The sequence below is a fragment of the Sarcophilus harrisii genome, chromosome 5, assembly GCF_902635505.1.
Source record: "Sarcophilus harrisii chromosome 5, mSarHar1.11, whole genome shotgun sequence".
In the NCBI taxonomy this organism is placed as follows: domain Eukaryota; kingdom Metazoa; phylum Chordata; class Mammalia; order Dasyuromorphia; family Dasyuridae; genus Sarcophilus; species Sarcophilus harrisii.
This window is the reverse complement of record NC_045430.1, coordinates 14,523,171-14,548,097: the sequence shown is the minus strand read 5'-3', so window position 1 is coordinate 14,548,097 and position 24,927 is coordinate 14,523,171. Positions and strand designations below refer to the sequence as shown.

The window sequence follows — 24,927 nt, the reverse complement described above, 5'->3', positions numbered from 1 at the left end:
AAGGGCTCATCATTTCCTCCTCCAGAGACAGATTTCTCACATCCATTTGTTCTCAGTTTCCACTTGATTATGGAATTTAGAACTAGGATGATCATCAGAAATCATAGAATCACGGGAACATAGAATTTAGCATCCACACCAAGTCAACAGACATGAAGTAGGATTGAGAATCATTGGAAAAGTCTGTATTGGAAATTTGTAGATGAAGAAATCAAAAGTATCTACAGATATGTGAAAAACAATCACTGTGGTTAGAGAAGAGTAAATTAAACGACTCTGAGGTACCACTTCATCCATCTGGTTAATATGACAGAAAAGGAAGACGATGTTGGAGAAGATGCGAGAAAATCAAAACACCAATGCGATTGTTGGTGGAGTTGTGATCTGATCTGACCATTCTGGGGAGAATTTGGAACTAGGCCCCAAGGGCTATAAAATTGTGCATATCATTTGATTCACTAATACCATTACTAGGCTTGTATCCCAAAGAGATCGCAAAGAAAAGGTAAGAACTCACATATACAAAAATATTTATAACAGCTCTTTTTTGTTCTGGTAAAGAATTGGTAATCAAGAGAATGCCCATCAATTAGAAAATGACTAAACAGGTTGTGGTGAATGAGTGTAATGGACTACTATTATTCTACAAAAAATGATTAATAGGCAGATTTGAAAAAAACCTGGAAAGACTTACATGAACTGATGCTGAATGGAGCAAGAAGAATGAAGAATACATTGTATACAGTAACAGCAACGTGATATGATGATCAAATTTGAGACGTGTAGCTCTCAGCAATGCAATGATCCAAAATAATATCAAAGGACTCACAATGGAAAATACCATCCATAGTTAAAGAAGTATGGAGTCTGCCTGCAGAGCAGAGTAGACTATTTTAACTTTTTTTTTGTTTTTTCTTTCTTGTGGTTTTTCTCTTTTGTTGTGATTCTTCTTTCATAATATGACTAATGTGAAAATATGATAATATGATTATACATGTATAGCCTATATCAGATTGTGTGTGAGAGAAAAATTTAGAATCTTATAAAAGTGAATATTGAAAATTATTTTTACATATAACTGAAAAATTACTATTAATTTGGAGAGGAAAAAAAGGAAAAGTTTGTATCAGGGAAGAATTTGCTCCTCTGATTTTATAAAGGAACAGAGAATCATAGAGCTATGTCATGGAGTCAAGAAGACACACACATGTTTACTAGATATGTGATTCTGCCAATTTCTTTTGCCTTATATTTCCTCAACTATGATAAAGCATCTACTTTACAGGGTTGTTGTGAGGATCAGGTAATACATGTAAAGTTCTTGACAAGCTTTAAAGCAACACAAAGCACCCTCTTTATCATCATCATCATCATCATCATCATTTTTGCTGAGGCAATTGGGGTTAAGTGATTTGCCCAGGGTCACATAGCTAGGAAGTATTAAGTGTCTAAGGCTGGATTTGAACTCAGGTCCTCCTGACTTAAGGGCTGGTGCCCTATCCATTGTGCCATCTAGCTTCCCCATCATCATCATTATTATTATACTAAAGCTAGGAGAGAGTTTAGAACAGGAAACTGGAAAGGACCTTAGAACAGGGGAAGTCAGATCTGGGAGAGACCTGAGAAGAAGGCCTTGGAAAGCCCTTAGAAGAGGGGATGTCAGCTGGAAGGGACCTAAATAATCATTTCGTCCAATCCTCTTACAGCTGAGGAAACTGACAATTAAGAGAGGGAAAAAAGGCTTAACTAAGACCATTTGAGAACCAATCCATTTCTCTCTCTAATGACTGAGGTAAGTTATCTATCTGTCTAGGCCAATGTAGGACAAATAATGTCTCCTCCATGTGACTACTTATTTATCTGAGGTTTTGAGCCTTTATTGTGATGTCTAAATAAATACCTAGTCAGAAGGAAAGGTGTTTTTCAGATTAAAAAATATTAAATGTTGTTGCCATCATTCCCCACCGTGCTGCCTTCTAGGTAACTCCCAATTGGCTTGTTGCAGTTCCCACTCTGCTCTTGGATGGTTACCTGTCCCTGTTTAAAGTGACACATTTCCCCTGTTCAGAACAACCCTGTTTTTTCTTTGATAAGAAATTGTTTCCATCACTATTCCTCCCTCTAAAAGGGGTTAGAGATTTAGGTAAATCACCTTATCTTTTCTGGATCTCTCATACAATACAATCATGCATCTGGCTAACACAGGGGACAGAATTCTTGACTTAAGAGTCCAGAAGGCCTGCATTTAAATCCTACCTTGGATACTTATTAATTGTGTGATCCTGGTGGAATCACTCATCTCACTCTGTAAAATGAGATTCTGTCATCTGTAAAATGGGTATAATAATAGCACCTCCCACTCATGGTTGTTGGGAGATAAAATAAGATAACACCTGTGCTTTGTAATTCCTAAAATACTTTGTAAATGCTAGCTATTAATATCTTCTGTTAGTTTTTTTTTCCCCTACAAGACATTTTCACAGAAAGAAGGATCCCTGAGGGTGTTGAAGTAGGTCTGAAGAGAAGGGAGCTATTGCGGGAATGAATGTGGGCTCTCTGACAATTCTTTGCTCTCTTCCCTAAAGCAGCAGCTCAGGAAGAGGAAAGAGGCTGGCAGCTGGAATCCAAACACCTGGGTACCAGTCCCTGCTGTGTCACTTGATAGCTATGTGGGCCAGCGGGCAGGTCACCTGACCTTGGTCTCATTTTCTCATAGGCTCCATCGGATTCTGAGCTGGAAGAAATCTCAGAGATAACGGTAGCTCACTTTTCAATAGGGCTTTCCTCACCCGAGTCCAGAAAGGGATAGTGTTATCCCCACTGATGAGGAAATTGAGAGGCAGAGAGGATAAGGACATTGCTTACAGCCACAGAGTTCTCAGACAATTGGGTCGTCATTCACATCCGTCAGCTTTCTAACCGCAAAGCCTGAGCTCTTTCCATCATAAATCACGGTCCCACTTCAGATCCGTGAAACAAACTTGTTCTGGATGGATGGATCCAACATTCTGTCTTCTACATTCTGACATCTTTAGGTCTAAAGTCTACTCTCCCTTCCAGGCCAAACTTTTGGTATTCTAAGGTTCCTTCCAAGGCTGACAGTGCAGGTTCCACGAACTACCATGTCCAAGGTCACCTTTCTTCCAGATTTTAGATCCCATTTTCCAGGATGTCTCCAGTTCTATCATTCTATGTTGCATCATTCTCTGTTTTAAGGTCTCTTCGGGATGGTTTGTATTCAAACATTCAGTGTTCTAAGGCCATTTCCAGTGTTTTAAGTTTGTTTTAAGATCTTAGAGCTAAGCTGCTATGTTCTAAGGCTCTTTCCCACTCTATGCTATAAAATCCTATGTTCAAAGGCCTCTTCTGGGTGTAATATTCTATGTCTTTTATTAGATCCCCTTTTCTTCTGAAGTGTCTCCCAGCTCTGACATGTAGTTCTAATTCCTTCCATCTATGTCTTATGTTCTCAAATTCTTTCCAATACTAACATGGTTAAAACACACCCTGTTATTTCTCCAGTCTTTGGTACTGTATTTACCCTTCGCAATCCATTAAAAGTCTCTGACACAATCTCAGTGACTGTATCTGCAAAAAAAATTAAGTAACAACTATAAAATTCTATGTTCAAAAGTCTCTTCTGTATGAAGTATTTTGTTAGAACATCTCCTCTTCAATAGTACCTCCCAGCTCTGCTATTTTGTTCTAATTCCTTCCATCTATGTCTTATGTTCTCAAATTTCTTCCAATACCAACATGTTTAAAACACACACACACACACACACACACACACACATAAACACACTCTATTATTTCTCCAGTCCTGTTACTGTGTTTACCCTTTACAATCCATTAAGAGTCTCTGACACAATCTCAGCAATTGTATCTGCTGGTTCTGTAAAAAAAAAGAAAAATTAAGTAACAACTATAAAATTCTATGTTCAAAGGTCTCTTCTGTATGTGGTAATTTATTAGAACATTTCCTCTTCAAAAGTGCCTCCCAGCTCTGACATTTTGCTCTAAGTCTTTCCTCTATGTCTTACGTTCTCAAGCTCCTTCCGATAGTAACATGTTTAAAATACTCTGTCTCTGTTTCTGTCTGTGTCTGTGTCTCTGTCTGTCTCTGTGTCTCTGTGTTTCTGTCTGTGTCTCTGTATCTCTGTCTCTCTGTGTCTCTGTCTTTTGTCTCTGTGTCTGTTTCTCTGTCTCTGTCTGTCTCTGTCTCTGTGTCTCTATATTTCTGTCTGTGTCTCTGTGTCTATCTCTCTGTCTCTGTCTCTGTCTCTCTGTCTCTCTCTCATATTTCTCCAGTCCTATGGTACTCCAGTCCTCTACAATCAGTTAAAAGTCTCTGATACAATCTCAGCAATTGTATCTGCTGGTTCTGTGGGGAAAAAAACAACCCCCCAAACTAAAAAACAACTATAAAATTCTGTTCAAAGGTCTCTTCTGTATGTCATATTTCATTAGAACATCTCCTCTTTAAAAGTGTCTTCCAGCTCTGACTTTTTGTTCTGTCTTATGTTCTCACATTCCTTCCAATAAACAAACAATAACATGTTTAAAACAATCTCTTTAAATCCAAATCCATCTCTGTCTCTCTGTCTCTGTCTCTGTCTCTGTCTCTGTCTCTCTCTCTCTCTCTCTCTCTCTCTCTCTCTCTCTCTCTCTCTCTCTCTCCTGCCTGTCTGTCTTTCTCATTTCTCCAGTCTTATGGCTGTGTTTCCTGTCTCAGTAACTGAGACTGCTGGTTCTGTAACTTTTGAATTGTACTTAGTGAGGGCAGCCAGGTAGCCTCTTCCTTTTTTGGAAGACACTGTGGAGTGCTTAGAGCTTAGTAAGACATAGGAGATACCAGGGTCATCCATTACATCTCAGGCCATTCACAATCCTCTTGACTTTCGGCCTGCCACTGGACTTGGATGAGTCCAAAGAGCGAGGCTGTTGACTTTGGGAAATTTTGCTTCACTTAACTCCCTTGACCTGTGCATAGATTGAATTTAAATGAGGGAGAATTTTGAAAAGCCGTTGCCTATGAAATCCAACCCGCGAGTCAAAACATCACCTGTGGTATTGTCGGTTCTCTTTGAAAATGAAGGCCGATCAACATTGTTAGATCTCTCCTGGGTCTAAGATTCTATTTCTTTTTCATCTTTTAAAATGTCCTCTCTTCTAACATTTCTCCTGCTGTGACATTCTGTGTTCTAAGGTTTTTTTTTTCCCTACATATAACATTCTGTTTCAAGTTGTTCCATTCAGCGTTCTAAGATCCCCGGTACCCGTCCATAGTCCATGATGTAATGGTCCCTGCGGGGAGTGCCGTTCTGCATTTTATATTCTAACTTCTTTATTCTCCAGTGAATCCCAGCTCTAACATTCTCTATCCTGAGGCTCCTGCCAGCTTGAACATTTGATCATCTTTTATTGCGTCTACAATGTCCTTTCCAGCTGCATGATTTCATCTTTGCCTCGACTTGCCAGGAGCCACCTGGCACGGAAGCCCAGGACTCCATCTCCCTGTTGCCTGGTATGGCCTGAAGGTGATTTGTTGCCACGTTTCAGCCAAATAAAAAAATTCCACTGATTCCACTGATGTAATGTGGATTTTTTGGGGGGTTTTTAGAGAATGATGAAACTAAAGGGCAGATTACTAAATTAGGTAGGAGGACGGATGTAAAGGGATAGTTCTGCGGCAATTTTATTTATTTATTTCTGGGGAAAGGTTTATCCTTTAGGGAAGACTTCAAGGCTTCAATGTAAGTTTGACCTTGAGCCTGGGGTGAGGTGGGGAATTGGCTGGCGTGTGCCCATCACAGGCCGGAATGCCCGAGAGGCGGGCATGAAGCCTCTGGCCCTATCATGGGCAGGACTGGGTGAGGCCTGGGAGGGCTCGGCAGAATAGAGGTCCCCTTGAGCATCCCTCCTCACCGCACTCCCTGCCCCCACCTCCCCACAGGCCCAGCCAATCCAACACCCTCCGCTTTGCGCCTCCAGCAAACTACAGCTCCCAGCATCCTCCAGCGCCCAACACCTGCCCAGGCCTCCTCCACTTGGGCTGCAGGGGGAGGGATGCAGAAGAGGAGGGCAGAGAGATGAGGATGGAAGCGGGTGGGGAAGTGCAGGCGGCTGAGCGGGACCGGGGCCCCCACGCGCCGCCCGCTGTGCCTGCCACCGGGCCGGGCCTCGGGGGAACGGCGGCCCGGGCCCCGGGCAGCTGGGGCAAGTGGGTCAGGCTCAACGTGGGGGGCACGATCTTCCTGACCACCCGGCAGACGCTGTGCCGCGAGCAGAAGTCCTTCCTGAGCCGGCTGTGCCAGGGGGAGGAGCTGCAGTCTGACCGGGTAAGGCTGGGCCAGCCGGGCTGCGGGTCGGGGCGCTGCTCTCGGTGGGGACGCGCCTCCGGGAGTGTGCCGGGGAGAACGTGTGTGTGTTTGTGTGTATGTGTGTGTGTGTGTGTGTGTGTGCGGGAGGGAGGGGGAGCCTCCTTTCTGCCCCCGCAGCCCCACAGCTGGGAACCCCCCTGCTTCCCTTACCACCCACCTCCTGATCCAGGACAATAACAAACCCCCTCCTCCCTTCCTTTTCACGAGAAACCGGAGGCGGGGAATCATTGGGAAAGCAGGGCTGGGGGCAGGGGTGGGGGTAGGGGTGGGGGAGCGGTATGCTATTTCCGTCTCCATGGCAACCCTGTCGCTGGCAGGAGGCCCCAAACCATTTGGGAGAGAAAGCAGCTCATTCCTCTCCAAGCTGTTTCCTGCCTTCTTTCCTCTCTTCATCAAAAGCCCCCTCCATCCTCCACCCCCAATCTTTCCCTCTCCCCCAGAGCAGTTGGGGAGGGGGAGGCACTGAGAGAGAAAGCATGTGTGTATGTGTTTGGGGCGGGGGTGGGAGTGGGGGTGGGATTGGCCCCTTTCTGGCCTTCCCAGTCCACCCACCAACTCGCAAATGACTGAGATCGCTTCTCCCCAGTTTCTGCAGCGGGGAGGGACGCGGAGGTGGAGGGATCCTGGGCCAGAGCTGCTACAGGAGATCATGGGCAAAAGATGGAGTTAAAAAAAAACTTCAGAGCCGGGAAGGGATCCGCACTCACTCCGGAGCGGACTTAGAGAGAGAGAGAGAGAGAAAGAAAGAGAGAGAGAGAGAGAGAGAGAGAGAGAGAGAGAGAGAGAGAGAGAGAGAGAGCAGAATTCAAATTCGGAAGTTTACTGTGGTCATTTAAGTCACTTAAATCTGTCAGGATCTCGCCTTCCCTGGAAAGGATTACACTCAGTGATCCCTTCCAGTTCTGGATCCCATTATCTGTTCCACCTACTTCTTTTAGTTTTACAGAAGTGGAAACCGAGTAAGGACTTGCCCCAAGATTCCATAGATTACTTAGGAGCAGAGCCAGCCATTTGGAGCCCCATCTGTCATAAGGGGGGACGGTGGGAAAGAACCTTGGGCCAGGAGAAGCAGACGATCATTGCTATGACCTTGGGCAACTGACTCAATCTCCACTTTTCTGTTTCCTCCTCTGTGAAATGGAAATCCGGGATGTCTCAGAAGTCTTACTAGGGTTTTAAGCTTTAATTAAAGCTTAAATTGCCTGTATTAATCCCTCCTGTAGCTCCACCTTGGGACTCCTTAGAAATAAGGAATATGAAGGTAAGGGAAGGAAAGCTATACAAATACAGGGTATCAGACAGCCCTCTCCCCGTGGGAATTATCGTGGATTAATGGAAAAGGGCAGTAGGGTGAATCTCTTCCATGTACTGTGTGGTTTTGGTCGGGTCACTTCAATTTCCTTCATCTGTAAAATCAGGGCACTGGACTTGATGAATTAGGTCCTTCCAAGGCTCCAGTTCCAATGCTCATGGCTTTCCTGAGCCTCCCTGGGAAAATGTCATCCTAGGGTCCTCACTGCTTCTCTACTTTGACACCATCCTAGTCCAGGCCCCCATCACCCCACTTCTGGACCATGGGAATAGCCTGCTGCGTGGTGTCTGTCTCAAGTGTCTCCCCACTGCAGTCTGTTCTCCATTCAGCTGTCAAATTGATCTCCCTGAGGTCTAGGTCTGACCAAGCAGCCCTCCCTCCAAGTCAGTAATTGCAGTGGCTCCCTGTTATTTCCAGGATCAAATGTCAAAACCTCTGACTTTTAGAGTCCTTCCTGATGGAGTCTTTCCCATATTTCCATTTTTTTCACTTTGCTCTCCACCGTGCAATCCACTAAAAGCCACCTAGACACTCCATCTGATTCTTTTCTCTGGCTGTCCCCCACACCTGGAATGCTCTGTCTTCTGGCCTCCATCCTCTGACTTCCCTGACCTTTTCTGGGCAGCCTCTTTCCTCATGATCATCTCCCCTTTGTCCTGTCTGTCTAGAGCTTATTTGTACATCAATGTTAGCCTGTTGTCACCCCCACTGGATTGTAAGCTCCCTGAGGATAATTTGTCTTTTGCCTTTCTTCATATCCCCAGCACTTAGCACATTGCCTGGCACATAAGAGGCATTTAAAAAATATTTGATGGGGCAGTGGTGTAGTGGGTAGAGCACCAGCCCTGAAGTCAGGAGGACCTGAATTCAAATCTAACCTCAGATACTTAACACTTTCTGGATGCATGACCCTGGGCAAGTCACTTAACCCTAAGTGCCTCAGCCACAACAAACAAACAAACAAATAAACAAATGAATAAATGAATAAATAAATAAAAATGCTTGTTGACTGGACTTTATAGATGGAAAACTGAGGCAGGCTCTGTGCAGTGACCTAGGCTAGAAACTATTAAGAGATGGTTCCTGATGCTCCAGGATCTGACTAGGACCTTAGAAATGATCTAGACCAGATTTTCCATTTGATAGACAAACCAGGGAGGAGTAATGATTGAATATGACTCCAAATCTTATGTTCTTCTCATTGCGGTTTTGTGTGTGTGTGTGTATGTGTATATATGTGTGTATATGTGTGTGCTCACAGTTATGTCATGTTTAAAATAGCATCTAAATAGGGGTCATAAGGAGCTGGAGAATCATGGAGGTGGGAGGGAGGCCAGTTATTTCCTCATTGCTTCTTTCTGGCCCCTAGGATGAAACAGGAGCATATCTCATAGACCGGGATCCCACCTACTTTGGCCCCATCCTGAATTTCCTTCGTCATGGCAAGCTTGTTTTGGACAAGGATATGGCTGAAGAGGGTAAGTTTCCAGCCGCCCAGAATTACTTCCTATTTTCGGTTTCCACCCATAAATACTTGCTCCTGCGCCACGGCTCTATCGATTGGCCTAGAGATCTCAGAGCTGTAACTGAGAATTTCTGTGCCCTGGCGTGCAAACACATCACCTTGGAGGAGTGGAACAAAGGGCAATTTAACTTGAGGAGAGGATGGAACATGACTTGTGGGGGACAGTGAGAAACCCCAGAAAATTACCATGGGAGAGGGGAAGTGCAACAACTCCCCAGAAAATTACAAGCATCCTCTGGGCCCCCTAATTTAGTGCCTCCTCATTCCATCACCTGCTAGAACCTTTGGCAGCCCATCATCCCTTAGAATGGTCAAGTGTGCAAAGCCTGGTTTTGCTGCTCTGGGCAAGCCTCTCTGGTCTGATTTCAGGATCCTAGCTCCAGACCTTAAAGGGACTTGGCCCTCCCAAGTCCTCTGGTTCAACTGCCTCCTTTTATTGGTTATGGAGGTTAAATGATTTGATTTAGGAATAGATAGGAGTGAGATTTGAACCTGGGTCCTCAGACTCCACAGTGCTCTTTCCCTTCACCTGTCCATTCTGATCTGTCGGAAATGATCTTGAAGGCCTTTCCAGCTTTAAATCCCCGGGGAGCCTGGGGATCTCAGAGGAAGCCTGGGTCTAGTCTTGTTCTCCACTTCCGTCAGCAGTGACTGCACTCCCAGAAGCCCTAGGGCCCTGCGTGGCCTGGCACTGTCTGGGGAATGGGCTGTATGAGAGCCCGGGGACAGAGGCAGATGTCCTAGAAGCCTGGGAGCTTGGGCTTGGCCAGACAGCTTCTTTGCCGACTTCCTGGGAGGGCAGCTGATGAATCTGGAACTCTGGAAGAGGCTACCCTGGACAGGTAACCCGGCTCCCATGGTTGTAGTGGAAGGTTTCTCTCTCCCCCCAGGCTTCAGGTTCTCTGTTGGTTTAGGGACTGATTTGAATCCTGGGGTGGGGCAGTGATTGATACCCTCTCCCTTCCCTTCCCCCTTCCCCCCTCCTGCCTACTCAGGTCATTTGACTAAATGGGCCCCTCCCCAACTAGATATTATATTCCTTATGGCCCAGTACTAAGTGCCCCATACTCAGTATAAATAGTGATGTTTGAGGGTAGAATTGGATCAGAGCACCTCTCCTCACAGAGCCCAATGACTAGTAGTTCAGCACTACTGGGCCTCTCACCTCATCAAGGTACCCATGAAAGAATACTAGTTCTGGAGAGGGAGGGAGGACTGTTTGGTCACTCTGGTCAAATCCCTTTCCTTCCTCAGTCCTTAGTCTCCTCATCTGTAAAATGGGGATGTTGGACTAGAGGACCATTAAGGTCTCTTTCACTTCTACTGCTATGATTCTATGAAATTCCTTTCCATCTCTGGACCTGTTTCCTTCTTTGTAAAATGAGATTAGACAAACTGGTCTCTAAGGCTCCAGATCTAAAATCTTGTGATTGTTTCCTTGTCCTCAGTCACACACACACACACAATCTTTCCCTCTCTCTCTCTGTCTCTGTCTCTATTCTTTTCTCTTTCTCTTTCTGTCTCTCTCTTTCTCTCTCTGTGTCTCTGTCTCTTTTTCTGCCTCTCTCTTTGTCTTTCTCTATCTCTCTTTTTGTCTTTTTCTAGGTCTGTCTCTCTCTTTTTGTGCCCCCCCTTTCTCCATCTCTCTCTCTCTCTCTCTCTTTCTCTTTCTCTCCATGTGTCTACCTGTCTCTCTGTCTTTCTGTTTCTCTCTTTCTCTTCATTCAGTTTATCCCATACATCTATTTCTTTCTCTCTCTCTGTCTTTGTGTCTTCTTGTCTCTTTTTCTCTCTGTCTTTCGTTCTGACTCTGTCTCTCCCTTTCTTTTCACTCATTTATCCCATACATCTGTTTCTTTGCCTTTCTCTGTCTGTCTCTGTCTCTGTCTCTCTTGCACACAGGCAGGCACCTGTGAGTGAGTTTTGAGGTCCCGAGCACTAATCCCAGAGGAAAGAAATGCAAATGATATCTTGCAGTGCCAGCCTCTGTTTACGTGCTCCAGGTCTCGAGGGCAGTTGCCTAGGGCAGTCCCCAGGTTCCCTCTCGCTGGGAGAACCACTGGGGACTCCTTCCCTGAGGAGGAAGGAAGTACTGTTGATGAGCCACGCCCACGACTGAGAAGTTGGGGCTCCAGTGCTCAGCCTCCTGCTAGAGGTAGAGAGAACTCTTATCTCTTAACACTCAAGAGCTTTGAAGAGGGAGTGGGTGACCACTTGTCCAAGACATTGTTAAGAGGTTCCTATTCAGTTTTGAAATGAGCTGAATGAACTTGGGGATCCCTTCTAGTGCTGAGATTCTGTATTTGGGCCTTCCATCCTACTGGATGAAAAATCTCCCATTTGTCCTTTCATTTGTCTGACTCTTATTTTCCTTATCTGTAAAATGGGGATAATTTTTGCACTGCCAACCTCATTGTGTGTGTGTGTGTGTAGTTAAAAAAGCATCACAGAAATGTGATTTATCCAAGGATCTCAGAAGCTAGAGCTGGAAAGAAACACAGAGAGGCTATCAAATTTTTCTTCCTCTGATTCACTATGGAGGAAACTGAAGTTTTCAGAGGAGAACTGACTTACTCAAAGTCACACAGCTAGTAAATGTCTGATGGGGAATTTGATTGCAGATTTCCCTGACTGTAGAGTAAGGATTCTTAATCTGGGGTCCATAAACTTTAAAAACAAAAAAAACCCCCAGATATCCAAATAATTATATTCTTTTTCTTTTTTTTTTTTTTTTGCCATTTCTTTCTCCAAGTCATTTTTTTTTATTATAGCTTTTTATTTACAAGTTATATGCATGGGTAATTTTTCAGCATTGACAATTGCAAGACCTTTTGTTCCAATTTTTCCCCTCCTTCCCCCCCACTCGCTCCCCAGATGGCAGGTAGACCAACACATGTTAAATATATATTAAATAGTATAAATATATAAAATAAAATAAATACTATGAAGTATATATTAAATACAAACTGTATAGATATGAATACATATATTAAATACAATATATGTATTCATATCTTTACAGTTTGAATAACTATATTCTTGTACACTTAGTTTCCTTTGTAATTCTTTATATTTTATTTTCTTTATTTAAAAAAAAATTTCCAGGGGCAGCTAGGTGGCACAGTGGATAGAGCACCAGCCCTGAAGTCAGGGACCTGAGTTCAAATTTAATCTCACTTAACACTTCTTAGCTGTGTGACCCTGGGCAAGTCACTTAACCCCAGTTGCTTCAGAAAAAAAAAGTCTTCCAGACTGCCATGACTTTTAAAAAAATAGATCAAAAGATCCAGCTATAGAATGCTCTTTCCATTGTACCAGACTTATTGATGGACAAAAGTGAAAAAATAAAGACAGCTGTCTGTTCTTGTGGCACTTACTTGTAAGGTGGGACAACCAGACAAATACATGTAAAAAGATAACTCTATTTTAAAAAATTATTCTTTTCAACTATATGTAAAGACAATTTTAAATATTCATTTAAATATTTTTGAGTTCTCTCTGTCTCCTCTATCCCTAAAGTGGTAAACAATTTGGTGTACATTATTTAGGTGATATCATATAAAACTTATTTCCATAGATAATTAACTCTAGAGCAGCATGGGACCATCTATTTTGAGATGGAAAGAACTTTAGAGATAAACTATTTTAATTCTTTCATTTTACACATGGGGAAACTGAGGCCCAGGAAGGGGAGTAACTTCTTCAAAGTCACACAGGCAGAATTAGGATTTTGCTCGTAAATTTAGAGTCATAGATTTAAAGTCTGGAGACCGAAAGATAATTCAATTGTGCTCAATCTCTGTGACCCCATTTGGCTTCTTTTTTTTTTTTGGCAAAGATACTGGAGTGGTTTGTCATTTCTTTAACTCATTTTACAGACAAGGAAACTGAGGCAAACAGGGCTAAGTGACTTGACTAGGGTCACACAGTTACTAAGTATCTGAGGCTGGATTTGAACTCAGGAAGATAAGTTGAGTCTTCCTCACTCTAGGTTTAGCACTCACTGCACTATGGCGCCGCCCAAGCTGACTTAGATTCATTTAGTCTATACTGCTCATTTTATTTATTTTTAAAGATTTAACAGGATTTTGTTATGTAAAGATAGTTTTCAACATTCATTATTGTAAGACTTTGTGTTCCAAATTTTTCCCCTCCCTCCCTTGCTTCCCCCATCCCCCAAACAGCAAGGCTATGTGTAATTATTTTAAACACATTTCCAGATTTGTCATGTTGTATAAGAAAAATAAGACCAAAAGAGAAAAAAAAAATGAGAAAGAAAAAACAAACAAACAAACAAACGATAAAGGTGGAAATACTATAGTTCTCTACATATTCAGTCTCCTTAGTTCTCTGGATACAGAGGGCGTTTATTGGGAATTGTCTTGAATCACCTCATTGTTGAGAAGAGCCAAGTCCATCACTCATAATCTTGTTGTTGCCGTATACAAAGTTTTCTTGGTCCTGCTCACGCCACTCAGCATCAGTTCATATAAGTTTTTCCAGGCTTTTCTGAAATCATATACTGCCCATTTTAGAACTGTGACCCAGAAAAATTGTGACTTTTCCTGAAATCATACAGCTATTAAGTAACTGATCCCAGATTCCAGCTCTGGCCCCCTAGACTTCAATTCAAGCTCCTTTTCCACTGTACCTGGAAGTTATGAGGTGTAGGGAACCCCAAGTTCCTAGATTCCCATCCCATACTCTAGGAGAGAGACTAAGGGACAAGTCTGGGCTAGGAAGAAGGGAGACCACTCCTGGGGAGGAGAATTAGGACGGAAATCACTGATTACACTCATCTCTCCTAGGAGTCTTGGAGGAAGCAGAATTCTATAACATCGGGCCCTTGATTCGCATAATCAAAGACCGGCTGGAGGAGAAGGACTACACAGTGACTCAGGTAGGTCAAGGGAAGAAATAGGGGAAAAAACAAAGGGAGTTGAACTCTCTCTCTCCTCTCTTCTCTTCTCTTCTCTTCTCTTCTCTTCTCTTCTCTTCTCTTCTCTTCTCTTCTCTTCTCTTCTCTTCTCTTTCTCCTCTCTCTCTCTCTCTCTCTCTCTCTCTCTCTCTCTCTCTCTCTCTCTCTCTCTCTTTCCCTCTCTCTCTCTGTGCTGTGTTTTATTCCTATCAAAATGTTGTTGTCGTTCATCCTTGGAATAAAAATCCAGCCTTTAATGGGATATTCTTGGGATATTCAGGGCCGCCAGATTTCCAGAACACAGAAAGCTCTTGGCTTGGGAGCCAGAAAATCAGGCTCAGATCCAGCCCTAATTTGACTTTCACCCATTGTAGTGTATAGACCCTGCTCCTCTTGGAGCTTCAGACCCCCTAGGTGGAGCTTATCTATTAAATGATCAATATTAAACACATACTGTGTGCCAGGGACTATGGGTACAAAAGAGGCAAAAGATGGTCTTTACTCTCAAGGAAGTTATAAATTACGGGGAAGAGAATAGTCAATCAATAGACATTTATTAAATGCCTACTGTATGCCAGGTATCAAGCTAAGCACTAGAGCTACAAAAAGAGGCAGAAAATAGTCCTTGATTTCAAGGAGCTTACAATCAAATGAGGGAGACATCAGTCAATCAATAGACATTTATTAAGTACCTACTGTGTGCCAGGTATCAAACTAAGCACTAAAGCTACAAAAAGAGGCAAAAAATAGTCCTTGACTTCAAGGAGCTTACAATCAAATGAGGGAGACATCAGTCAATCAATAGACATTTATTAAGTGCCTACTGTATGCTAGGTACTGAGCTAAGCACTAAAGCTACAAAAAGAGGCAAAAATTAGTCCCTGACCTCAAGGAACTTACAGTAAGATGAGGGAGACAACATTCAATCAATGGACATTTATTAAATGCCTACTGTATGCCAGGTACAGAGCTAAGCACTAGAACTACAAAAATAATAATAATAAAAAACAGTCCCTGACCTCAAAGACCTTACAATCTAATGGGGGAGACAACATGCATACAGGATATATACAGATATATATATATATAGGATTAATAGAAAATAATTAGAGAGGGAAGCTTTGGGTTAAGAGGAGTTACTCTAATCTCTCCCTACCTCGTAGGCAACGTGCTTATGAAAACAAAACAGGCGTATCTACTGTTTTATTAAGCAATTTATTAAGCAATAAGCAAGCTACTTGCTTAGCTTGACTTGAGCCATGAGGATAAGAAGACAAAAATTCCTGCCCATCCTAGATGGGACCATATGCTTTGGAAGTAAAGAGAGAGCAGCCAGAACAACCTCCAAAATGCCCCTCGTGGATTCTGGATTGGGAGTCAGGAGACTAAAGCTCACATCCTGCCACAGCCAGGATCTTGAGCTCTGTGATTTTTGGCAGATTACTGCCCTCTCTGGACCTCGGCTTTCTCATCAGAAAAATGGGAACAATGAGCCAGCTGCCACACAGACTAAGATAAGAGGAAAGCTGATTATGTTGATGATGGCACCAATAATAACTTACATTTACTTAGTGCTTTGAGATTTGCAAAGTACTTATACACATGTAATCTCACACAAGCCTCATGACACATCTGTAGTGCAGGCATTTCAAAATTATTTATAGATTTATAGGAGCACAGAGTGGGAGGTAGAAAGGCTCTCCGAGGTCATTTAGTCCAATCCTCTTATTTTACAGATAAGGAAACTGAGGTTCAGAGGTCAGTGATTTGCTCATGGTCACTCAGGTTGCATAGGTAACAAGTGGATTTGAACCCTCTCCAAACTCACCATCTTCCCCTTTGCATTTTGTCATCTCACTCCATGTTCTTCTTTCCCTAAACAACAGCTGCCAGTCTCTATCTCTGTTCTATCCCACAAATCATTCACATCTTCTTCTTCTCTCCCCCAGGTGCCTCCTAAGCATGTGTACCGAGTACTGCAATGTCAAGAGGAAGAACTCACTCAGATGGTCTCCACGATGTCTGATGGCTGGAGGTTTGAGCAGGTACAGCAGGGCTGGGGAGGAGCATAGCAAAGTGGAGGTAGGTGATGGGTGGGATATATTTTTGTAGGAATTGGACAGAAAGGCTTGGAGCTACTGTCACAGAGATTACAATTGACTCGGGGAATATGAGAAAGATTATATGGATGATAGATAGATAGATGAGAGATGGATGATAGCTAGATGGATAAGATAGATAGATAGATAGACAGATAGATAGATAAATAGAAGGCTGGCTGACTAGATATATAGGTGATAGATAGATGAATGGATAGATAGATGAATAGGATAGATGGATAGATGAATGGATAGATATATAGATGATAGATGAATAGAGAGATATATTGATGGATGGATGAATGATAGGTGGCTATACAGATAAATAGAAAGGATGAATGGAACAATGAATGGATGGATGGATGGATGGAGAGAGACAGACAGACATATGATAGAAAGTAGAATATGATAAAGGCGCAGCATAGAAAAAGTGTTATAAAGATTATGAAGAAGAAAAGCTTACTTCTCATCAAGGATCTCAGAAAAAGATTCTTGAAAGATGGTGAGCCCAATTAAAAAAAAAAGAGTTTAATCTGAATAAAGCAAGTAGTTTTGTTGGAATTGGTCAAGGTTGACTCACCCAAATGGGGTATAGGGTAAGAGGAGACAAAGAAAAAGCTCATCATACCATTGGACTGGAATTTAGGGTTTGTGAAGGAAAGGTGAGTTGAAACCAGGTTTCAGAGAATTTTAAATGCCATGCTAAGGAGTTATTGCTCTTTATCCTAGAAGCACTTGGGAGCTATTGCTGGCTTTGCTCTTTTGCCTTGTGAAGGTGTCTTTGTGAAGAAAAGACTATTGTTAAAGATTACTGTTGGCGATGCAAAGACCAAAATGCAATAATGGAACAGTTCCTGCCCTCATGGAATACATATTCTATCGAGTTTTTGCCTAAACTTTTTTGTCCTCCTTAATGCCTAGCACAGTGTGATGTTCATAGTAGGCTTTTAGTAAGTTTTTATCAAAAAAATGAAGTGATTGATCCACATGTTTGCTATGGAAGGAGAAACTAGTGTAGTATGTGGAATGCTAGATTTGGAATCAGGAAAAGTGAGTTCAGATCCCGATTTCACTGCTGTTTCCCAAAGAGTTTGGGTAAATCACGTCACCTCTGTTTCTCCATTTCCTTGTCTGTAAAATGAATGCAGTGATACTTGTACTACTGATCTGACTGGATTGTGTGGGATAAGGAAACGACAGCATGTTTTAGAATCCATGGCAGTGTCTTTGTTGTTATCTGAAACTTTTCCATGCTCTTCCTTCCTAGTTGGTGAACATTGGGTCCTCTTATAACTATGGGAATGAGGACCAGGCAGAATTCCTGTGTGTTGTCTCCAAGGAGCTGTACAACTCTCCCAATGGACTGAGTTCAGAGCCCAGCCGGAAAGCCAAGGTGAGACCCAACTTGGAGGCTGATTCTGCCTCACTGAGTCTTTCCTTCCCTTCCCCTTCCCCTAGCCCACCATTCCTGTTTCTTCTGTCTTCACCCTCCCTGCTCTGGCATCCATTACCTTCCATAGTCACGGCCATCTCATCCCACGCTGTGCTCCTGTCTGTGAGCTCATGTAAATTAAGCAGGCTCAATCAAGAATAACTGTTGGATTGAGGCTTGAACAGGTATTATAGCAATTGTGGTGAGTGTAGACTCCTTTTATGGGCTGAATGATAGAATCCTAGGGCTGGAAGGGACTTTGGGGAACCCTATATCCACCTGGAACATGGTGGTGCTAGAGTCTAGCCACAGAGATGAGCTTATTCTCAATCCAAGATTGTAAGCCCTCAGGAGATTTGGATTTTAGACCCCTTTCTCCTTCAAATCCCCAAATGCGAGCAAATCATTTTAAGTCTCAGGGCCTTACTTTATTTATTGGACTTTAGATCTCTAAGCTTCTTTCTATCTCTGGCAGCCTTTGGTTCTGTTTGATGGCTGAGAGCCTCTAAAGTTAGTCTTAGATCACGGCCATTTTCTAGGTAAGGGCTCAGTGTCTGGCAGGAGCGAGCTAGGACCTGAATAATTGAGACTTTTCTCTTTCTAAGTAGCCCTTGCTGGTTGAGTGACATTCAGTGGACCCCAGGGAACGTCCTGGCTGGCTGGGGATGCCTTTGCCTTATCCCAGCATGAGCATCTGCCTCCTTCATGTGATGGAGACAGCTTCGTCCTCTCTGCTGGGTGACTTTTGTGTGACTCTCCAGCCAGCCCTAGAGGCTGAGCCCAAGAGGCCTCTGACCTTTTCTGGAAGGCTCTGCGTGATGATTAGGAACTTCCATAAACCGGGGCTCGGAGTATTTCAGAGGCTCAGTTTATAGAATTCCAAATCATTTGTCAGAATTCCTGAGTGGGAGTCAGAACTCTGGATGTTAAGGATGAGTTGAAATGGTGCTGAAGAGCCAAAGACAGGCTGACCCTCCCATGTCTAAAGCAGCAACTTTTAGTAAGGGGAGGACCTTTGGTAGGAGGGAATTGACCTGTGCTCTCCCTGTTGGTGGCCTAGTTTCCCATTGAGTAGAGGTCTTTTTGTCTGTCCATCTGCCCCTTCTGTAATCTCTCCCATGCTCCTTTGTAATAATGTCCTCTGTGGTTCCTGAAGCCTTGGCGAATTCGTGCTGACAAATTTATTGATATCCCTAAGTTAGTTGTCCTTAGGTAGATTGGGCTGTTTTGTGACGGAGTGAATTTCTCATCCTTGGGGAAAGTGGGGAGATTTGTCAAAGACTGAATGAAGGATCACAGGTTTGCATCTAGCATTGAACTTACAGGCCCTCTAAGGCAACTATCCCAGCCTCTCATTTTAAAAATGAGGAAACTAAGGCTAAGGGAATTTTCTTGAGCTGGAAGAGACCTCTAAGGCCATTTAGTCCAGGTGTCTGTGAATTTGTTTTTATTTTTTTTTCCTAATTGAATCAAATCATTTATTCATTTGTTTTTAAATTTTAAATTATTTTTAAAATAAAAATTTTAATTTTAAACATATTTTCAACACTAAATATCAGTTTACTTGGATTTCTTTACAACCTTAGGTATTTTGTTTAAATATTTCAAAACATTATCCTAAGAAAAGTTCTATACATTTTGCTGGAATGTCAAATGAGTCCATGACACAAAAAAGAGCTAAGAATATCTTATCTGATCTAACCCCCTCATTTTACAGATAAGGAAACTGAGGCTTGGAGATAGGATGTAACTTGTCTGGTGTCACATAGCTAATTTTTTTTTGAGGCAATTGGGTTAAGTGACTTGCTTAGGGTCATACTAAAGATATAATTTTTAAAGTACTAGAGGGAAAGTATGTGAGGCAGTGAATAGAACCCTGGAACTAACCTCAGGGAGACCTGAATTCAAATCCAGACTCAGACACTTACTAACTGGCTTGTGATCCTTGGACATGTCATCTAACCCGTTTGTCTCAGTTTCCTAATCTTTAAAATTGCAACAATAATAGCACCTACTTCCTAAGGTTGTTGTGAGGATCAAATGAAATAATATTTGTAAAGCACTTAGCAAATATTAAAGTTCTCTATTAGTGCTAGCTATTATTAATAAACCCAAATTTATTATATTATCATTATAATGTTGGCACATTATAACAATCATATAAATTAGCATAATATTTATATATTATAATTATTAAACTGTTTATATATTATTATAATTCTATAGGGGTAACTAGATGGCATTATGGATAAAATGCTGGACCTGAGTTCAATTGTGGATTCAGACACTTACTAACTGTGTGATTTTGGGCAAGTCACAACATTGTTTGCCTCAGTTTCCTCATCCATAAATTGGAGCAGGAAATGGCAAACCACTCCAATATCTTTGCCAAGTAAACCCTAAATAGAATCACAAAGAATCAAACATGACTAAGAAAGCGATTAAACAACATTATGTAAATTATAATTCTTATCCTATTTATATATTATTACCATTATATACATTTAATATTTATGGTGTGTATTATGAGAATTCTATAAAATATAATCATATAATATTTATATAATCGATTAAATCTAGAGGCTAAATTTTTAATGGATCTACTATTGCACTGGTGTTAATTAAGGAACTCTCCTTATATTCTTTATAGAGGATGATATTCCTTAGAGAATTACCTGACACTGAGGGTTAAATGACTTGCTGAAAGTCACACAGCCAATAGGATTCCGAGGTAGCACCCAGAGACCTTCCTGGCTTGGAAGCCAGTTCTTCACCCACAATCCCCCATCTGCTCCCTCTCTTGAAAGTTATAAAAGGATGGGATGTCTTGGTGAGGGTCCTGGATTTGAGGTCAGGGGCATGGATTTCAAGTCCTCCCTTCTTTCCCATGGACCTGAATTTCTCCAATCCCCAAGGCCCAGTTCCTCTGAGTTCTGAATCTTTTGGTCCTTCTCATCTTCCTCAGATGACTCGGAAGATCCTTCCCAGCTCTGAGCCCTTTATTTCAAGTTGACTCTGAGATGGGCCGAAGGGATGCTTAGGGTGATTGTTTTGGAGGCTGGGATCTCGATCCCAGCTCTGACATTTTCTCCCCATCTCTCTGACTGTGGACAAATCCCATGGGCCTCTGTAAAACAAGGGGCCTGAACTAGACCCGGGTCCCTTCCATCTCAAAAATGAGGATTCTACAATCTTATGGCCTCAGTTTCCCCATATGTAAAATGAAAGAATTGGACTGAATGACCTTTAGGATCTTTTCTGACGTTAGGTATCATCTTTAACCTTTCTCTGCCTCAGTTTCCTCATGTGGTTTAGGCTAGTTGACCCTTAGGGTCCCTTCTCACTTTAGATTTGGGGTGCTTTGCCCTCTCTCTGTCTCAGTTTCCTCCTCTGTCAAATGGGAGGGTTTGGCTAGGTGACTTCTCAGCTCTGATCCTCTCATCCCCTCTGACTAATCCCTTTTCTCTCCCCCCGAGGGATCTCCTTGCACAAGTCTGGGCTGGGTGCGGGGGAACCGGAGGCAGATGTGCTCCCGTCTCCCACCACCCCTGAGCCTTAGCGGGCTCCCGCAGCCCTCACAGCCCCCAGCCTCGGGAGCCGTGCCGGCCCACATTTCAAGTATCTCCACTCTTTCTTCCCTGGGTCCGTCCGTCCGGGACACAGAGCACGGAGGAGGAGCTGGAGGAGGAAGAGCAGCAGGAGGAGGAGGAGGAGGAGGTGGAGGAGGAGGTGGTGCAGGTGGATGAGGTGCAGGTGGAAGCCGAGGCAGATTCGGACAAGAAAGGTGCAGCAACCCCCTGAGGAAAATGATTTTAGTAAAAGCCTGAGCGTAAAGCCACCTTTCCCTTCTGGTGAGAGTCCATCGGAGGTAGCCGCCGAGCTGTGCTGGGGGCTGGGGGGTGCTGGGTACAAGCCCTCATCAGCTCAGTCCCTGCTGCTGGGCGCCGGTCATAACCATCCCTTCTTTTTGCCTTTTTTTTTCTTTTTTCTTTTTCTTTTTTTTGCAGTGCAGCTGTCTCGGGATCCTGCTCATTCTCTCCCCTTCTCGCCGTCTCATCTTCCTCCGCTTCCTCCTCTTCCTCCTCCTGAAGGGTCCATCTCATCTTCACCCACTTCTGCCACCTCCTGGATCTCATCTGCTCCCTGCTTCCTCCCTCTCACCTCTTGCCCCTGTTTCCTCTCTTCCTACTCCCCCCTCCTGAGGGGCCCTAGCACCATCAATGCCCCTCCAGGGCATGGTTCTTCCGACCTCAACGATGTCCATGGAAGCTCAGTGTAATCCCAAAGCCTGGGATTTGGTGTCCGGAGACACCAGATCTCAGCTCTAGAAAATAAAGGAGCTGGACTAGAAGGTCTCCTCCAAATCTATGGTTCATGGATTCGGGCATGTCTGTTTCCCTCTCTGTGTCTCTGTTTGCTCACCTGTCCAATAACTGGTGAGCTAGATCACCTCTAAAGCCCTTTCCAGTTCTGGATTCTGTCCCTCTAGAACCTTCCTCCTTTTGGCTGCTTCCACCCTTTCTAGAGAGGAATTGTGCCTCCTCCCCACACTGCTCCGGCAGCCCCCCTCTCCAGGGCCTGCTCTCCTGGGTCCCGAGGGGGCCCCACCTTCCTCCTCCCCAGATCATCAGGCTCCATTTGTGGGACTCCCATCCACTCCGTTCCTGCAGAGCCCCCAGTTCCCGGCGTGGAGCTCTGCAGTGAGGGGGATGCGAGAGCAAGGGGGCTTACCTTCGAAGCTAAGCATTTTTGGGGAGGGGGACTGGTTTTTAAACTTTTTCTTTTTTCTTGGTGCATCTCCATCATGCTCTGGGGTTCGAAGCTATGAGAGGAGAATGAAAGTGGGGATGGGTGGTGAAGGGAGAGGGAACAGAGACACTTACTCACACGTGGCAGGACCCAGATAAGAGGGAGAAAGAAGAGAGGAAATTGGTGAGAAGAGAACTCCTACAACAATCCAGGTGGCCCGGGGTCCCCAGGCTTTCCTCTCAGGAGCTTCCCAGAAACCATCATCACATCTTCTCGTCGCGGTTGGCATTGGGCCTCCCATTGGAACATCCTGCCTCGGGGAGAATGAGATCATTTATCCAGTCTCCTCAGACTCAGGCTGTTCTCAGCCCAATGTCACGGATTTAGACAGCCTGGTTCTCCGGATCTGGCTGCCTGAGACCTTGGACACAATGAAGACGAGGTCCTAAAGCCCAGGTGGAAAAGGCGATGAACTTGTGTTTGAGTCCCCGCCCTTGGCCAGAACATTGACCAGCTGTTTGATTGTGGGCAAGTGGCTTCTTCCTTGGGGACTCGGTAGCTCCTTCTGCAAAGGGTTGGACTCAATGCTCCCTCCCAGCTCTAACCAGCTAGGCTTTCTCCCCTCCCTGACTTGGAAGGGAAGTTGCTTTTCTGGGCTCAGGCCCTGGAGCTCCTTCTGCCTAAGCTTGGGGTTGGGGTTGGGGAGAGATGAAGGGGAGGGAACACGGAGGGGGAATGAAGGGGAAGGGATTAGTGACTGACCCTCTGGCCTTTTAATTCTTTCATTTCTGGGGCAGAGGCTGGAATTCATGGGCTCCAGTCCAGCTTTCCCACCGACTCCCCAACATTTCCATCCTCAGCCTGATAGCTGCCCCTCTCCAAGACAATGAATGTGACTTATCTGCTCTCTTCTCTCTCTCTCCCTCTCCCTTTCTATGTCCTATTCTCTACCACCAACCTGGCCCCCTGTGCACCCTTCTCCCTGCCCTTCCTCCTGTACACTCTCCTGCTCACTCCCCGTCCCTCCCCCGTTCCATCTCCCAACCCCTCTTATCTTTTAGCTGTTACAAGCCAGAGGCTCCCAGATGTGAGAACATTGATCATCTTCCGGGAATTTTTGTTTTCTGTTCTGAAATCTTTATTTTTGTACTGTGGCCTGTGGCAGTTCTGGGCCAAAGCCATTACCCCAGCAGTCGCGCCAACCCCATCCCTCCCTTCCCAGCACTCCCTCTGTTGCCCTCTCCCCTCAAAAACACAGAAGATGTCACAATATATTCACATTGGTTGGTCAGGCTGGGATGGGAGCAATTGAGATGTTTTTTTTTTTTTTTTAACATTTCAGCAGTGATGATATCCCCCTTGGCAAGTGAGGGCAGATACCCAGGCACCAGGGCAGGGATCCTTCCCCCTTCCCCTGGAAAAAATGAGGAAATAGTGTTAGGTTTCCAGGGCCCACAACTCCCTCTGTTTCTCTCATCAGGGAAGAAAAGTATAAGGTGACCTCACTGAGGTGGGCTCAATAACATCCCCTTTGGCCTTCGGTTTTCTTGTCTGTAAACTGGAGCTGCTAACCTTTGCCTTGCCTACCTCACAGGGCTGTTGTGAGGAGGGAATGAGCTGGTATAGGAAAATACTCAAAAACTATGGATGCAAGCTGTTCTCATGACCTGCTCCAAGGAGACTGGCTCTTTTTCCCCAATAAATTATTGCTCAGGGAGATGATAGTATTTAACTCCAAGGAATGGGTCGTGAACGGTGGAGTTTCTGGCCTCCGTGGGAAGACGTTGTCCCCCATGGTTTGGGGGACAAGCATCAGAAATAAAGGCAGATCTGTTTTGGGGTTCTCCTCTTCCCTCCCTTTGACTCATGACTTTCATGGTAGTACCCTTTGATAGAAATATGGGGGGGGGGAAACCATGATGCCCTCCGCAGAACCCAGCCTTGTGGAATTCAGTTACCCACTGACGTGTTAAGCCGACCCTTTTTCTGGTCCTGTCTGCAATACTCCCCTCTCTCTCCTGTGACTGCCCTCTGTCAGATTGTTCCAGTTAGGAGAAAAAAGACCCTGTTAGCAAACTTTGGGTGTGCCTGAAGGAGGGTAAACTGAGGCTCCTCATCCTGACTCAGAATCGGAGTGTGGGGCTGAATGGGTGAAACTGTGATCTCAGGAAGAGGTTCTCCTGTATCCTGGGGACTGGGTGGTGGGCTTCACAACTGTATTGGATGCAGCCTTAATAATAAAGTCTTGATAGAAACCTCAGGTTTCTGAGTCCCTTTTTCTCCTGGGGGAGACATCAAGCTGGGGGAAGAAGAGGGTGCTGTGACTCAAATATCATCTCCCACATTGCATGAGGAACTTTCCTCTCTCTGGCTTTTTGCCTCTGCCCAATGAGGGGATTAGAATGAGATCTTAGACACCATCTAGTCTAAGACCTCAGATGCGATCTAGTCCCCTCACTGGATGAGTGGGGAAATCAAGGCTTAAAGCATAATGACTTGTCCATGTTTA

General features: G+C 44.1%; 1 protein-coding gene across 4 annotated transcripts; it reads left to right on the top strand.

The window, feature by feature from the left end:
* Positions 1–5,955: 5,955 nt before the first annotated feature.
* On the top strand, positions 5,956–24,678 carry KCTD17 (potassium channel tetramerization domain containing 17). Of its 4 annotated transcripts, none has more exons than XM_031940899.1 (7): positions 5,956–6,341; positions 9,065–9,173; positions 14,029–14,120; positions 16,088–16,183; positions 17,505–17,630; positions 21,333–21,453; positions 21,677–24,678. In XM_031940899.1, the coding sequence occupies exons 1-7, from the start codon at positions 6,093–6,095 to the stop codon at positions 21,946–21,948; spliced, it is 1,065 nt and encodes a 354-aa protein (XP_031796759.1). In that variant the 5' UTR covers positions 5,956–6,092; the 3' UTR covers positions 21,949–24,678. The 4 variants fall into 4 exon arrangements, 2 of the variants coding, with proteins under 2 accessions (XP_031796759.1, XP_031796760.1); XM_031940900.1 differs by having other exon boundaries at positions 5,960–6,341; positions 21,682–21,877; XR_004229933.1 differs by having other exon boundaries at positions 5,966–6,341; positions 21,333–21,520; positions 21,682–21,747.
* The last annotated feature ends 249 nt before the right edge of the window (positions 24,679–24,927 follow it).